The sequence below is a fragment of the Anopheles marshallii genome, chromosome 2, assembly GCF_943734725.1.
Source record: "Anopheles marshallii chromosome 2, idAnoMarsDA_429_01, whole genome shotgun sequence".
Classification (NCBI taxonomy): domain Eukaryota; kingdom Metazoa; phylum Arthropoda; class Insecta; order Diptera; family Culicidae; genus Anopheles; species Anopheles marshallii.
In genome coordinates this window covers 23,688,867-23,705,249 of record NC_071326.1, presented here as the reverse complement: position 1 = coordinate 23,705,249, position 16,383 = coordinate 23,688,867, and the positions used below count along the sequence as shown (strand labels likewise).

Genomic DNA, 16,383 nt, shown 5'->3' with positions numbered 1-16,383 from the left:
TACTAGCACCTCTAGTCATTGCATCGTTTCGTGACGGATAAAAAGTGGATTGTGGGAAACAATAACACGACGCCACCCTGCATATGAAAATTACTCTAGCTACACTATAATAGATATTTATTGTGATTTATTACATACTTAACACAAATCAACCGAACTGATTGGGGAAGCGCGTCAGTATTTGGGAGAGATAATTCCCCCCCCAAACAATTCATTACAAATGATGACATCGTTACAGAATCGTACATCAATCTATTTGTATTGATTCTTATCGGTGTCATTTTACGAAGGATTATAAATGGAACAGAAAGCACGAGTAGTTTGTAATAACAATAAACATGTGATGAAAGTTATCTAAATAGCGCTCTTCTTTTCGAAAAACTCATGAGATGTACTTTTAGCTTGTCATTTTGTGTACGGTTTCTTTATTCAAAAACTACTCATTTACTATACCGCATCGGATACCAATCTATGTATACTTTATTTTATTTTTAGTATTCATTAATTAGTTTCTTTCTTTTTTTTTCTTTTTCGATTAAAATTGCTTTATGCTTCACAGTAATATATGACGATGAGAAAAACATACCAATGCAAGATTATCAGCCAAAGTTCCTAATCACGTCCAGAGGGAAAGAGGTGCTCGTCTACGATGGACACATTTACAAGGTAAACAGGTGCCGGGGCCGTATGCGGTACTGGGAATGCGTCAAGCGTCGTACGAAAATGCATTGTCCCACCAAATTAACGACCGAGTACAACATAGTGCGTAATATTAGTGGCGGTAGACATAATCATTCTCAATCAAAGTTAGAAATTGAACTTTTGGAAAAAGAAACGAAAAATGCTAACAGCAATCATTCCTATTGATAAAATCCATTCTCACAGCAAGTGCTTACATTTTGTCGGGTTTTTGTAGTGAAAACAGAGCGTCTTGTAAATAGAAGAACATCAAAAAATGCAAAAATGCAACATTAAAAACAGAGGAACAAAACAGAGCCTGTGAGAGATTACTTTCCTGTATCAGTAATAACCGTACAATGAAAATGATGAGAAAGAAACATGATACATTTGATGGGTATGTTTTCGGCAGATGACGGTATTCAACTCGTGAGTGGTTTGGATGACTCCTCAAGTTGGCCGAGTTGATTGTGTTGGTCGAAGTTTTGAGAAGAATAGAACGGATTGTGCTAAGGAATTCGTTCATTATGATTAGTTCATCTCAAAACCCCGTAAGGACATAGTGATAAAAAGTTTGTTTAGTATTGCGCAATAATCCAATAGTATTTTTACCATCGTAATACCTAAGGATAAGGACATTAACAAGCAAACGTATTAAATGAACTTTGTAATGTTAATATTCTTTTAAATGCGCTTTGCAAGACTGCATTGTAAGGCCGCAGCAGCTATTTGCTTATGCTAGATAGAAGCACATGAACATCCAATGATCATGTGAACAAACGAATTAAAAACTGTTTTCAAAAATTATTAAATCAAAATAAAGAATAAATAACGAAATCCACACAGGTCTGAAAAATCATGTATAAATACTGCTGTGATGAATTTAAAATCCAATTTTCCAGAGAACCCTCAATCTAACGAAAATGAAAAGACAAACAAATCAACAGCTAACAAACACAAAGATAGTCGGCAGTTGAAATCCCGGTAAACTAAACAAAGCCAGAGTACTCTACTCTGTGCAGTAAACGAAGTGACAACCACAGAGAAAGAAAGCGATCAAACATCGTACGTGCAAGACAGAGGCGGCATGCATTGGTAATGGAAAAAAAAAACAGACTGGATTCATACGACTTTTGTGTCCCGTTAACTTTGTACCAGCGTGCGTTCGACTGTAGTTTCGTTATATGGATACAATTTAGCGAATCACTTCTTTACCCGGTTGACGGTTTAATTGTGCAAAACATAAGTTAAAAAAGTGCGAAAACCCCTTACCGTAAATGATCTTTCGGTTTTATCGTTGATGGCGAGCCATCGGGCTGGTTCTGTTATGTGTAGAAAAATCTAGAGACGGTGTGTCTCTAGAGTATCTTCTACATACTCCGCGTTTAGCGACCATAAGGCCAACAAACTAAGGAGGCTATTTAATTAAATTAGTTTCCTTGTGCAAAGGGAAACAGTGGGGCAAAGCCCTGCCCGCAAATAGTAACCCTACGGAGCCGAGTTTTTTTTCATTCGTTTCATTCCGGCCCCGGACTACTTTGGTGTGACAGTTGAGCAGCATCGCTGAGGTGTGTGCGTGTTGTGTTATTTTTCATCTCCCTGTGCACATACATTCCCCCAATGGTGGTATAGTTGGCGCGTGCATATATACGCTAGCAGTGTAGTGAAGTGAAAAAATCCCTGATAATTCCGTTTCCTCCACCCGGTTGTGATAAGCAGTTCCTGGAGCAGTGACTTCCGAGATAGAAGTGCATCTCCTACACGGGCTCAGAGCTGGTGGTGTTCGTACGCCCCTGTAGTGTTACGGATTTATCTCCAAGAGCTCCCTGTACCATTCGGAGGTTGCTAAGCTGAGACTGAAAATTGGTGTATCCGCTGACGCAAAAGAGAAATCTCATCAGCACAAACTACGGCTAGTCTTTGCCGGGTTTGCAGCACCTCGGGCGGTTGTGTGCAGCAACGAGCGCACGGAGCGTCCATCGCGGAACCATAATTTCCCGGCGGATTTTAACGGTGTAAAGTAACGCAACTCCAACTACACGGGGCTAGATAACGATCCATTTGCAACCATGATGGCGGAATCGGACAACACGGCTGACGCGACCCGACGGCTAAATGTGAAAAAACAGACACTCGACGATGCGTACGCAATCCCGGCCAACTTCCTCGAAATTGATGTCGTAAACCCGATGACAACGATTGCGGCCGGAAAGAAACGTTACACCGACTACGAAGTGCGGATGCGGGTAAGCGTTACGGTGTTCGGGATGGTGCTCTCTCAATTGACCCACATGATAATACGGGCCGCCTATTCCTGTTCCTCACCATGATTCACCCAGAGATAAAATAAGATCGACAAGTGAATCCAAACGAAACACAAGCATTAGTCAACCGCTTTGTTTACATTTTAGGCACTGTCCGATACATTCGTAATATTCTGGTCCCAAAAGATTCCATCGAAACCTAGACCCTGACACAGGCCTCCGGAAACGTCTCGGAGCACATCCGCCTTAACAGACGAATGCCATTTAATTTTTATCTGTATTAAGCGACAACGACCCCCAATGAAAGTGAATCGATACTCGCAGTCCATGTACACGCCTCCTCGTCGACTAGCGTACACAATGCTAACGAGGTTTGTTCCAATTGAGATAGAAGATGGATGGTTGTTTCAGCGTATCGTCAGATCCACTAGCGTGTGAATCATCACCTTCCCTTCGGTGGTGTGACAGCCTCGAAACTGCCTTTGCACTTGCGGATGACTGTTGAAGAAGATCTCGTTGTCCGTTGACTAGCGATGTCTTTGTCCTTCTTTTGATAGGACTGCCGCGAGTTGGCATAAAAACCACGTGTTGCACATGAACGATTTTGTATCCTTTCCCGTTTCTATTGCATTCGACAGAAAGTACAAAGCGTAAAATGGTTTGATTCGCACATATCTCATTGGATATTGTGAATAGCACTGTAAATAGGTTTCAATAGATTGACACTTAGCTGTGTAGTGTGCGCGTGTGAATTAAAACACTTCGCACCACCGCATGGCATGAAGCTATTGAGTATCTTTACTCTATCGTGATTACACATCACGTTATTCGAACGATTAATCAAGTGCAATATGAAAGTAGCGGTTTTTGAAGTTGCTTATTCATTGCTTTATCGGTAATGTACGCCATACATACCATGAGCTCCATGCCATCAGCGATCGAGTGACAAACAGTCGTGTAAAAGTAGGCGTTGCAATTAGCAGTAGCAAACGAGTCGAGCTTTGTTGAGCGCCTCTAATGCAAATGTTGCCAAGTTATACCACCAACATATAACAAAAAACAGTTCAAATTGATTTTGTGTTGTTGCGACGGTAAAATGTTAATCTGTTTTTTTTTGCGTAATGATTGCCCTTTTCCTTTCTTACCATATGCAAATAAGCGCCAGAGTGTGTTGGTCTAGTATTCAATTCAATTACTGCCTGTTACATCAAATCATATTGATCCAATTATAGAAATGCTAGGACAAAACAAAAAAAGCTATTTTATGTTGTGTTTCCAAGAGAGATGCTCTAATCGTTACTATAAAAAAGCGAATAAACTGATCATCGATTCAGCTGATTCTCTCCCTTTTTATTACCCCTGAAGGTGTTTAAATGGGCCATATTCCACTAACCGCCCCATATTGTTTTGTTTTTCTGCTCCAGACAAACCTGCCGGTGTTTAAAGTGAAAGAATCTAGCGTCCGTCGCCGGTACAGTGATTTCGAATGGCTCAGGAACGAACTGGAGCGCGACAGCAAGGTAAGCTATTTCTTTCGGTCGTGTTGTTGTTGCAATTAGTGTACATTAAACAATTCACTTAACTTTCCTAGTTGAATTCAAATGCACTAATGCACGTATAAAGTGGGTAATGAAGATGGCAATGAAGTCAGCAAGTAGAAAAAATATATACTCAAAAATCTATTTTTTTTGTAGCCCATTTCTTTCCATAGTTAAATAACCACAGCGCTTTCATCTCTTCTCAGTCTACTTCTGAGTTACAACTTTTGCTTTCGCCTAATGTATACTGTAGAGTTTTATATTTCTATTTTTTTCTTGATTTCTTGCTTACCAACGTTTTATACACTATATTGTTTTAATTTCAAATGTATTAAATGCACTAAAATTTTACATACTTCTTAAAATGTTGACAAAGCATCTCCAATGAATTATGTTTGTACAATTGAATTACATACTTTGAGCATTCAATAACTTAAACAATTATGTTTAAATGATAGAATTAATTAACCACCTCTTTGCGGATCACTTTCCATACAAACGGGAGCGATTGTACCACTGCAAACCAGTTCCAACCATGACTATTTTCTAAAATTTAATATACTTTTATTAACACACTTCTATGGCTAAAGGTAAAAATCAAAGTGTAGTATGCTTTGATGCGAAAATAAATATGAATGAATAGAAATGATCATCGTTAAGCGACAACTACACGATCATCCACGAAACGAACGAAATCCAGCAGTCACTCAAAATGATCATTGGATTTATAGAATCATAAGGCATTAGCCTAATAGAAGAATATGTTTATTTACAATATATATTAAAACTGTGTCTACCGTCTGTCTTTATATTTTAGATTGTTGTTCCCCCGCTACCTGGCAAGGCGTGGAAACGGCAGATGCCATTCCGCGGTGATGATGGAATATTTGACGAAAACTTTATTGAGGAACGACGAAAAGGGCTGGAACAGTTTATCAACAAAATTGCCGGCCACCCACTCGCGCAGAACGAACGGTGTTTACATATGTTTTTGCAAGAGGCCGCCATCGACAAAAACTATGTCCCCGGCAAGATACGTAATACGTAAAACGGATTGAACACGGAACACGGAACTTGAAGATACGCAGAACGTAAACAAGTGCGAGAGGAAGCTGGTGGCTTGCTGGGGTTTGGGATGTGCATCGTTGTTGCATTGTTGCCTCGTTTTGCCGTACGTGACGCTGTTGATGAGGAGAGCAGACCCCATCGTGCAGCAGAAGGTTTAGCAAAGTGTTAGAGAAAGCGAGTAGTGAATAAGAATTTGTGACCAGAATGGGAACGGAAATGGAACGACACAGATCAACTGTGTGGAAAAGTGGGACGTATCAGTTGGGATCAGCCTAGGAAGTCCTAGAGAACAAAGCAAAAATAGTACCATACTGCTTCCCAAGATGGTTATGTTGTGTATAATAAGTTTGTTTTGGTACAAGCTAGACCAAAAGAGGAAACATTCAAAATTTGACCGCCCGTCTCTGGTCGTGTGTTAACCCGCCACAAAATTTGGCAAACATTCAAACACATTTTCATCATTGCTCTTCAACGTGGAGACATAGCGTTAATTGTAAAAACGCGATAATTAGTGTTAAATTCCGGTTTGGTTTTAAATGATCCAATAGTACTTTTGTTCCAAATTTCCCTCCGTTTCAAATGAACTTTCGGATTCGTATAACACTATTGATACCGACATGGACATAGCTGGCTCCTGACTACTGAACTGTGTAAAATTGAACCAGTAGACTAATATACATAATAATATTGTGGTGGAAAGACGCGGTAACGAAACTGATACTAGCACATAATACGCCGAAGGAAACCTTTTTCCTGTCCGTGTGCGAAGTAGTGGTGAACGAAGGAATTCAGTTATCTGTTTGAGTTCCGCAATAGATAGGCATGAAATCAAACTAAATATGTGTCCCTTGCCGTGGGTGTAGTCAGTTCAGGCTGCTTGTCATCATTTAGGGTGAATATTGAGTGTACTTCAAGCGATACTTATTTGCAAGGACTCCGATCACAACAAAAACGTTACTGAAGCGATTACGTTCGGGAAGAACAAAAGTGTACGTTTCCGTATAAAAAATCAATGTCGAACAAAACAGAAATAACAACATTAATTGAGAATGGTGATATGGTATAGAGAGCAGAAGGACAAACCTATGGGAAACACGATTGAACAGCAAACGGTGAATGTTGATTCGCAGCGAGCGCTCTCTACACGATAAAGCATAAAAGATTTGCAGGTTATTTCATGCAAAATTTATAAAGGTATAGTTTTCCCACTTTTTTGTCATTTAAAGAATCGGCAGATTTTACCAGCACTGCAGAATTCAAACCATCTACAAATGATCGCAACTGTTGTTGCAATTTCAGTAGTGGGGCTGTACAAAATTGAGCAATCCAATAAAATAATGCTGCTTTGTAAGACAGCCAAACAGCTCCCGGCAAATGTTGTTCGGCGTTGCGAAAAACACGCTCCTTTGCTTAATTGCAATATATGTAAACTATTATAAATCAAACACACCGGGGTATACCGCGCTTCCGTATTGTTTATCCCCTGCTCATTTGGCGCTCCAAGTACACGGGATCCCCATTCATATCACGCATAGGCACGCAAAGCACACACGGCAGTAGTTGTGGGAACACATTTAATTTTGTTGCATGCAAGCAACAGTTTGCCGCAAAAGAGCAACAGTTGTGCTGAAAAGACCACCCGGTGATAAGTTTGATACGTTTCGCCAACAACCAAGCCAACCATCTTGTGTGCCGCGTCTTGAAGATAACAATAACAAACGATCAAAATGCGTACCAAAGTGAGGGAAAACTTTCAGACGGCAAGATGGAGTTACAACAAAAAGCAAACACGTTTTATCCGCAAACCCCCCAACATAGATATGTCCCAAGGAACGGAACGATGCTCTGCGCTGTACTTTTACACAGGCAAAAGGGAGAGACAAGGATGAACTAGGAAAATGGAAAATAAAAACGCTCTAGTGGTAGTTTGTGGAATGCGAGAAACGAGTGCAAAAAGTATTCAAAGGTGTGAAACAATATTGATGCAGTAATAAAACAAAACAAAAATCTTTGATTATTATTAACACCAGTTTTGCGCCGGTAATGATGCAAAGTCCCGAAAGTAATTGCGGTCGCCCACCACGGTCGGTCCGTTAGCGTAATGGTGGTGAAAGATTAATTTTAAAGTTGTAATTGTGAATTTCTAGCGGCATGCTACGTTACATTGGTGGACTTCATCTGACATCAGGTAAGTTTTTTTTGTTTTTATTTTACTAAAACTGTTTAAATTATGGTTTGAGGCAATAAGTTACTAAACCAATTTCATACACACAACGCACAGGAAACGGACACTGTTTGCACACGAGGAACACTAACACGCGACAACGGATTAGTACAGTCTTAAGGATGCTGCTCGGAAAGAATGATCACAGGGGAGACAGCCCAAAACAGATAATTTCAACAAGAATAATGGAGGGGTTGTACGCAGCATGGAGATGTGTGTCCCCCTTCGCGCGGGTGACGGTGCCACTACCGTTTCGTTTTCCCACGCTTCGGTGGTATATCTTCCTCCTCCTCCTCTTCGTCATCTAGAAGTGAGAAAAGAGAAAAGGAAGGGAGAGGAAAAAAAAAAGAGAAAACTTATCACAAACGAACGGAACGGCTTACTAAGGACGGAAAACATTATGCTTAGTGCGAAGAGCCAACAAGGCGAAACGCCAACACACAGCAGGGACGGACATCGAATGAGTACAATGAGGTGAATTGGGACTGATAGTTGACCGCTAGAGCACGAAGTTGAGTTACGAAAAGGAACACATAACTGCATTGTACCATGTTTTTGAGAATGATTATTGAGACGAGCAAGTAGTTATTAAAGGACAATATGTTTAGTGAAAAAAAAAAACAGAATACTAGATTAGTGCACAAATAATGCAAACGTTTGCGTCAAAGTAACGTACAAAAGTCCTTGTATTGTCAGCACACTGTTACGTACTTATATTTAAAATCTGACACCCACACACACGCATACTAATCATGTACACCAAATTACTATCATTATCATCCTATGCCTCCAAACGCGATCGCCTGTACCCAACTGTACTGTGCGCGCCAGAACTGAGTGTGCTCCGCGTTGCCGGAACCCAAACCATGTTAAAACTATGTCGTACACTAAAGTGAACACTATATTGATGCATTTTAATGCTATGGCTTGCGGATAAAACTTATCGTACTAGCAACTATTCTAACGTGGTGAAGCCTTCCTCACTACCTCTAACCCCCAATGTACATAACCCACTCAATTAGTTTAGGTAAAAGTATAGTTTATAAATTCATACTAGCATTTAAAATATAACTTTTCGTAATGAAATTTGCTAGTTGTATGCGTACACGACACGATAAGAACATTTTTTTATACTACTCGCGCTAAAAATGTGAATACGTGTGTGTGTGCAATTGGGGTTTTTTTTAAGTTAAAACAAAATTGTTGGCAGATGTAGTAGATTCAAACAGATGGAAACTATCTCTTCCTCTCTCTCTCTCTCTCTCTCTCTCTCTCTGTCTCTCTCTTTCTCTCCCTTTCTGAAAGAGTTTCATTCCTCTCCCCTATGTTTAGCGGCAAATGTTCTTTTCTTTTTGCGTCTAGTGTCGGGTTCAATGTCTAGAACGAAAATTGAGAGAAAAAGGGATACATTTTATTCCAGTGCAACACATACCTGATGCCCAAGCAGATTATTTATTACAACAAATGGGTAGTGAATGCGCGTGTTGAACTTTTCGTACGTTTCCGACAGAATATGATTCCATGCAAAAAAAAAACATCAACAACAACCAAAACACTCAAACACAGCAAGAAAACATTGGTGAACAATGGTGAACTTGTTATCTTATTTGGATGCAAAACACTAAATATGGGGTTGAATAATTGTCCCTCCAATATTATTTGTATCTTAAAAATCGTATTGCTTTGCTCTACACGATTGTATGCTTATGATAAGGTATTGCTTGCATATTATGGTGTTTCCGGCTCAACTTCACGACCGTTTCATCCATGCCGATTTCAGTCAGTTTCAGTTTTTTTTTCTGCACAGCTAAATTTTGTTCGAGCATTCTATTAACTGGAACAATGTAAAGCAACATAAACTTAAAAAATTTCCTACGATTATATTGTAGAAAGAATGAATAAAAACTGAGGGCCGTATTTGCCAAATCCCCAAGAGAGCAACGTCTAGCAAATCTAAAAAAAAACATGCCATCTGTACGAAAAGCTATCTAACTTATTTGCAATTCATATACGAACAAATAGAATAGCAAATTACAACAACGTAGTAATTAATATGATACAAAACTACGAACCCCATTGTTCGAACTACAGAACCACAGCGAGTGTTATCGCCTGTTTATTTGAATAGTTAAGAAATCTATTACGGATTCAGACATTTCCTCATTCCCAATACGTTTACCCAAGAAAATACGTTCTACCTGCATGTCATTTATACATATAATATAAAAACCATGATATCAAACCCACAAAAGAGGATACATTAGATCGTTGTTGTACAAAAAAAGAAAAACAAAGCACTTCTTACTATGAGACAAACAGGTTTTTTTAATCAAAATTTTAATTCAATCATATCATCCACAACCCCACCACAGAGGACACAAATGCGAAGGAGAAATTAAAAACATCCATCATACGACCCACACCCCCATGTACAGAACACAAAAACAAACGCGCTTCGTTCGGCGGGTTGTTCTGAAAGCGGGAAGCATTTATGTCCTGCGTGTGTTAATATATTGTGCGCGCGTTTGATGTAGCGTGTATGTATGTATGGATGTGCCGGTTTATGCAAAACAAAAAAAAAAAAACAAGATTTACTTCTAATTTGCTTATCGAAGGCAAAATAGAACCTTCGATTAAAGTTTATGCATGTGTGTGTGTGTGGCTAAAATACTACTTTAGCAACCGCCGGGATGACGTTCGACCATTACCTGAATTGTCACTTTCAATGACTTTGGTAATCTTCATATGCTGGCGGGCCCGGGCCGCGGCACGCGAGCTGGTCGCGGGAGGCAGATTCTCTTCCTCGCTGTCACTCCGCTCCTCGTCGGACGAGATTTGCTTCGTGCCTCGCCGACCGGCCATAGCGCGACGTCCCGGTGCTGCTTTGTTGCTGGTTGTCTTCTTGTCTGCTTTACTTCCACCACGGCTCACGGTACGTTCCTCGGTTGTCGCGAGTCCTTGGCTACCGGAAGTCGTAGCAATTTCACTGGTCGTCTCATCCGACGATCCGGCTGTGTTGGTTGCCGCCGCATTTTCGTTACGCACCTCCAGGCATTCCTTTAACCGCGTATCAAATTCGACCACTACGGTCTATTGTGGTTTTATTACACATGAAACAAAAACAGAGAAAAAAATATTCATTTGAAAAAAAACTTATTTACAGTTTTTGCGATGATATGCAAAAAAGGGAAATATCACAAACACGAGAAAAAAATTCCCACCAATTGGCAGCGGTGGGATTCGAACCCACGCCTCCGAGGAGACTGGTGCCTTAAACCAGCGCCTTAGACCGCTCGGCCACGCTACCTTCACGCCGGTGCGGTGTTCAATTGCTTACAGGCTCTTTCGCACGCACCACGCAAAGTCCAGGGTTGTAGTCAAGTCTATCTAGGAGTAAGTGCCATAAACACTATCAATGCAGTTAAATTCGATTCGATTCGATAATTAGAACATGTTAATTACCGAAACAATTTTAAATTATTCTTAATAATCGTATAATGAAAACGATAATAATCAAAACGTACAAACAAACACTGTTTATGTATATTAAAACATACGTTCAGCAGCATTAATACGAGTTAAAAATTGAAAATAAGTAATATATAAAAATAATTAGCAAAGATAAAAAAATTTATAAAAATTTGTTCGATATCATCATGATCATGTCCCAAATTGTGCAAAGAGCAAAACTAACATTCAAAAAAACTATCCACTTGTGGCAGCGGTGGGATTCGAACCCACGCCTCCGAGGAGACTGGTGCCTTAAACCAGCGCCTTAGACCGCTCGGCCACGCTACCTTCTTACCCTCTCCACTCCAAACGCGCTATATAAATCGCACGACATACTTTCGGTGCTCCACTAGTTGCTCGCGTTGTTTACTTGTTGTTTTGATCATCCCTTTAAGCAATTGATATTATATACAATCATTGACACGCACTTACCTTTAGTTCCACCTTTGCCAACTTGCTCGTGTTGCTGATGATCGTCCGGAATGCTTGGTAAATCTCCTCGTGTTGCACCTTGTCCTTAAAGCAGCCAATGTTTTCCGTCAATTTCTTGATCGTTTTCTCGTTGTACGATAGCAGCGATAGGCAGAACGCAATATCTCGCCACTGGCGCACCTCCTTCGTCACCCGGAACCGCAGGCACAACTTTTCCACCAAACTCTCAATCTGCTTGTCCTTGTTGATCAAACCGATAATGTATCGCATAATGATATGATACTTTTCCTCCTCCAGCTGCAGGTTCGGATCGCTTAAGCGGGAAATGATGTCGGGCAGCACGTTGTATAGGATGTTCGATTTGTTTGCAATCTCCTTAAAGAACTGTTCCGTGATGATGCGGATCTCCTTTACTGGATCGACGATGCAGAGAGCCAGGTCCGATATTTGACCCTTGACCCGTATCATCTCGTGCAAGATCAGATGCGACAGCATCTTCACCGCCGTCATGCGCAACTCCACGTTCTCTTCGTGCAGCGTTGCGTACATGTGCTTTGTCCACGGTTCGGTCACATTCGGAAAGCGGAAGGTAAAATCCGACAGCCCGATCACGATATTGCATTTGATGTCGTTGTTTTTCGTGTGCTTGAAAATGTTCATCAGGAACGGCATGTTATCGTCGCAGAACTTGGACGATACGGCCATCAGACGGATCAGCGTTAACACGGCCGCCTTTTGCACCATGTCATCCCTATAGCGGTTCGGAAACTTGCACACCTCCAACACAGTTGAAATCAATCGGTTCAGCAGATTGTCCTTGCCGTACAGCAGCTCCTGTTCGCATATGAAGTTGATCTCCTCTGCAACTGCATCCTCTGCTGTAGCTCCGCTCAGCAGTTCCTCTTCCGGCTCCGTCTGATCAGGTGCATTATTGCCCGTTCCAGTCGAACCGGACAGACGCTTCAGTGCATTGCTCGCCGACACGTTCATTGACGTTGAGAGTGTTTTCCGCATATTTGCCAGCTTTCCGGCATTGATCGCTGACGCATTGATGTTCTTATTACCTGCCAAGGCGGCATCTTTCTTTTTTTGATTCTTTAATTCCTCCTTTAGCTCCTGCCGGTACTTCATATTGCTGTACACGTCGATATCAAGATAGATCATCTCGCGCATTGCAACGTAGCCAACCGTGAAAATGAACCGTGCTGCCAGAAAGTGAGGAACTGTTAGCAGTAACTGTTCCGGTTGCGTTGCAGTCTGCAACGATGTGCGATTGGTCGGATCTTGAGTGGATCCCGAAATTTGGCTCATCTGCGAAAGTCGTAACTCTTCGGAGGTTGTTCCCACCGTGCTCGTGTCACTTAACTTCTGCAACCGCTCGTACAAAGCGACCACAATCGACTGGGATAGTAGATCGGGCGTTTTAACCATTTTGTAAATGAAGTCAAACACTTTCGTACCGATGTCGTCGAAGGATTGCACCTGGGAGCAGAAGAACAGCTTCGTGTACAGATCTATTACGTGCTGGACTGTCGGTGACGAATGTTCATAGCGCTTGTAATATTTCGAGCTGTTCGTCGCCTGTGGAACGGAGTTCATAAATAACTCCAACGTGGCCACGAAAATGCGAGGATCACGTCGACCGCGCTCCTCTAAGCCGATCGTTTCCAGCAGTTGTTGGTTAACGGTCACAACCGACGGTTTGGCCACCGAAACCATCACCAGCAACTGGAGTGCTTGTCGTGACTCTTCCGGAGTTACGTTTTCCAGCTTCATGGTGTAGATTTCGAACAGAACCTGAATGATCTGTGCATCAATATCGCCATTCTCGACCCACTCTTGTACGAGCACCTCCATTGCGGTGTACTGACCGCGTGTTAGATTCGTCAGAAATTGGCTCAAATTGCGCACTACCTTCACCGCATGACCCCGTCCTTGTAGGTCAGTTTCGAACAGGACTCGCTTGTATGCCGCAGTCACATTCTCGCGCTTATCTTTATCAGAGGACCACACCAGGTACAGCATTTGCTGCATGCCCTGTTCCGTACCCTTGATACTGAACAGATACGCTGTGGTAAAGAAATCGATTGCTCCATGCACATCCGTCTGGGCCTTGGACATAAGCATCTCTAACAACTTCGGTACGGCGTTCGATATCAGCTCCGAGAAGCGTATTGAGTCGTGGAGAAAATTTACAACCTTTTCTGCCTTTTGAAGTTCGTCATTCTGCAATCGAAAGGGGCGTTTTGGTTAGAAAATGTTTCAATTCTTTTGGGTATTAGCAATTATTACCAATGCAGCATCCGAATGACCGTGAATGTAATAACTCTTCAGGAGCGTTATGTAGTACATGCACTGATGTTCAAAGGTCATCTTCATTCGCTGCTCATTATTGCCGAGTGCATAATCGGCTCGCTGTACCAAGCGCACCAATTCCTTGTAGTTTTCCTCCTTCAACAGCATTAGGATGCTCTCGGAAAGCAATTTCACATCGGCCTCGGTTGCCGTTTTAATATCGTCCGGCTCATTGCCAAACAGTTCCGTGACGGTCGGGTACATTTGCACCACGATGTTCTCCCATTCCTCTTCCACTGTCTTCATTTTAGTGTTGTGCGCCACTAGCTGTGTGCGAAGATCCTGCAGCTTTTTGTCTTCCTCTTCGTACTTTACCCTTAGCTCAGCTAGGGATAACTGAAAATGAAAGAGTTCGTGTATCAAACAGTGAAAAGATACAATTATTTTAAGCTGTTCTCCAAGGACTTACCTTTGCGGAAAAGGGATTATGCTCCAGAAACGATTTGATCAACGCAATAGCCTGTTTGCGCACCAGCAGCGCCTTATCCTCCAAACGTTCGATTGCCGTATGCAGCACTTTATGAATCCAGAGCAGCGGTACCGCATTGTGCTCCTTTAGGTTCAACCAAATCTGCAACACCTTCGAGCGTACATGCGCCGATATATCCATCATGTGGTTAAGCAAATCTTCCAAAAACTCGTCCCGCGTCTCCTTTAGTTCGTCCGACATATCTTCTGACGTGAGTTCGCTAACGATCGCCTCTCCCATGATCTGCAGCACACAGTTCCGCAGTGTGTACGAGTCCAGACTCAACAATTCCTCACTCAGCATCGACAGATGTGGTATTATCAGCTTCGGCGCAAGCGTACCGAGTTCGAGTAGAAAAATACTAAAAAACCGTGCCGTTTGCGAGTCAGCCGAATCCACGCTCAGTCGTTCGATGATTTCCTTTAAGATTACTGGATAAATGGTTTGAATGCTAAACTCTTCGTAGAGCAGCAAAATTCCAGCCGCAATCGAAGGAATCGCTGCTTCGCTGTGTTCTAGTATTTGCAGAATGCGAACCGGGAATGACAGCGAGTGATTGTAGCGCTTAATAGCCGTACCAAGTATCTGGAAAACACTGTCCACCGAATTGCGATTCCGTACGTACGACTGTTCCAGCGTTCGGTAGCAAACATCACAAATTACACTGTGAAACAGAAGAGTTTTAAATATTTGTACATGAGCAAGCTGTTCTACCACACTCGTGACTGCCACAACCAATACTTACTCTACGAACGATTCCTCACAGACCGGTGGTTCCCACAATTTCTCCAGCGGGAGCTGCATCAAATTGTACAACTGCACAATGCACTGGTACCGTTTGTTGTCCCAATCTAGCACCTCAACCTGCTCATTAACCAACTGCTTTTTGTTTCGCTTTGCTATCACCTTCTCGTAGGCGGTACTTATATGGGAATCAATTGCCTTTACCATACCGTTCACCAGAAAGGCCAACATTTTGAGCGCATTTAGCGCGGACTGCCGATCGGTTGTATCCATCTCCTTTCGGGACAGCAGATCCGCCATCTTACAACCCAGCTTGTCGAAAGCATCGTATAGCTGATCGTAGGCGCACAACAGTTGCGTCCCGGATAAAGCTTTCTCATTGTCGATCACCGAGTAGAACGTATCGAAATGATCGAATATAGTGTACGGGTCGGTCGTGACTTCACGGGAAGCTGCAGAGTGTCGAAGCAGAAGGAAAGATTGTTAGTTGTATTTTGTTCGGTCGCGCGCAGCATCGCGCAGATCGAAAAACGGAAGCTTACCCTTTAGCGCATTCAGAACTTCGGTGGCGTCAAGCACTCGCCCAACGCAGTAATGGTTTTTGTCCGATCGCAGCAGCTCGGCTCTTGCCTGTGGTATGATGAATTCCATTGCATAGCAAATTCACAAATGCCACCGAAAACAACGCACTACTCACAAGAACAACGCGATAGATACAATCCGTACCGTTTTCTTGTTTTTTTTCTTCTGAACGCTACGCAAATAATGCACTGATACAGCAAGCCGCCGTTACGCCGCGTTCATGGCTTGCTATTAATGTCAGTGCTGCCAGAGTGCGGGGAAGCGAATGTCGATTCAAAACAAAGCTATTAATTTTATTCCATCGTAGAAGAACAGTTTCAAGTGAATTTAGAAATTATATTTTATTGTATGCGGATTCAGTTTAAAAAATAACAAATTGTTTAAAATACGTACAGCAATAAAAACTAGTGATCAAAATTTACAGCATTTCAGTTTCATTTTCTGGCAGCACTGACTTTGAATTTTTGACAGTTATGCGAGGGGAACGACCGTACCCTTTTTTGTACACTGTAAATGAAA

At 42.0% G+C, this 16,383-nt stretch overlaps 2 protein-coding genes and 2 non-coding genes across 4 annotated transcripts; 1 reads left to right on the top strand and 3 right to left on the bottom strand.

Moving 5' to 3' along the window:
- Positions 1-2,747: 2,747 nt before the first annotated feature.
- On the top strand, positions 2,748-5,528 carry LOC128707730 (sorting nexin-12). Its single transcript, XM_053802688.1, has 3 exons — positions 2,748-2,924; positions 4,367-4,462; positions 5,298-5,528. The coding sequence occupies exons 1-3, from the start codon at positions 2,748-2,750 to the stop codon at positions 5,526-5,528; spliced, it is 504 nt and encodes a 167-aa protein (XP_053658663.1).
- A 2,489-nt stretch (positions 5,529-8,017) lies between these two features.
- On the bottom strand, positions 8,018-15,933 carry LOC128717066 (condensin complex subunit 1). The gene is made up of 7 exons (XM_053811409.1): positions 15,825-15,933; positions 15,284-15,734; positions 14,479-15,202; positions 14,007-14,405; positions 11,715-13,940; positions 10,481-10,862; positions 8,018-8,076 (listed from the first exon to the last, which is right to left on the bottom strand). Exons 1-7 carry the CDS (start codon positions 15,931-15,933, stop codon positions 8,018-8,020), a joined length of 4,350 nt encoding a protein of 1,449 aa, XP_053667384.1.
- On the bottom strand, positions 10,998-11,079 carry Trnal-aag (transfer RNA leucine (anticodon AAG)). The gene has a single exon. It is a non-coding gene; the product is annotated as a tRNA-Leu (tRNA).
- On the bottom strand, positions 11,489-11,570 carry Trnal-aag (transfer RNA leucine (anticodon AAG)). The gene has a single exon. It is a non-coding gene; the product is annotated as a tRNA-Leu (tRNA).
- Positions 15,934-16,383: the final 450 nt, after the last annotated feature.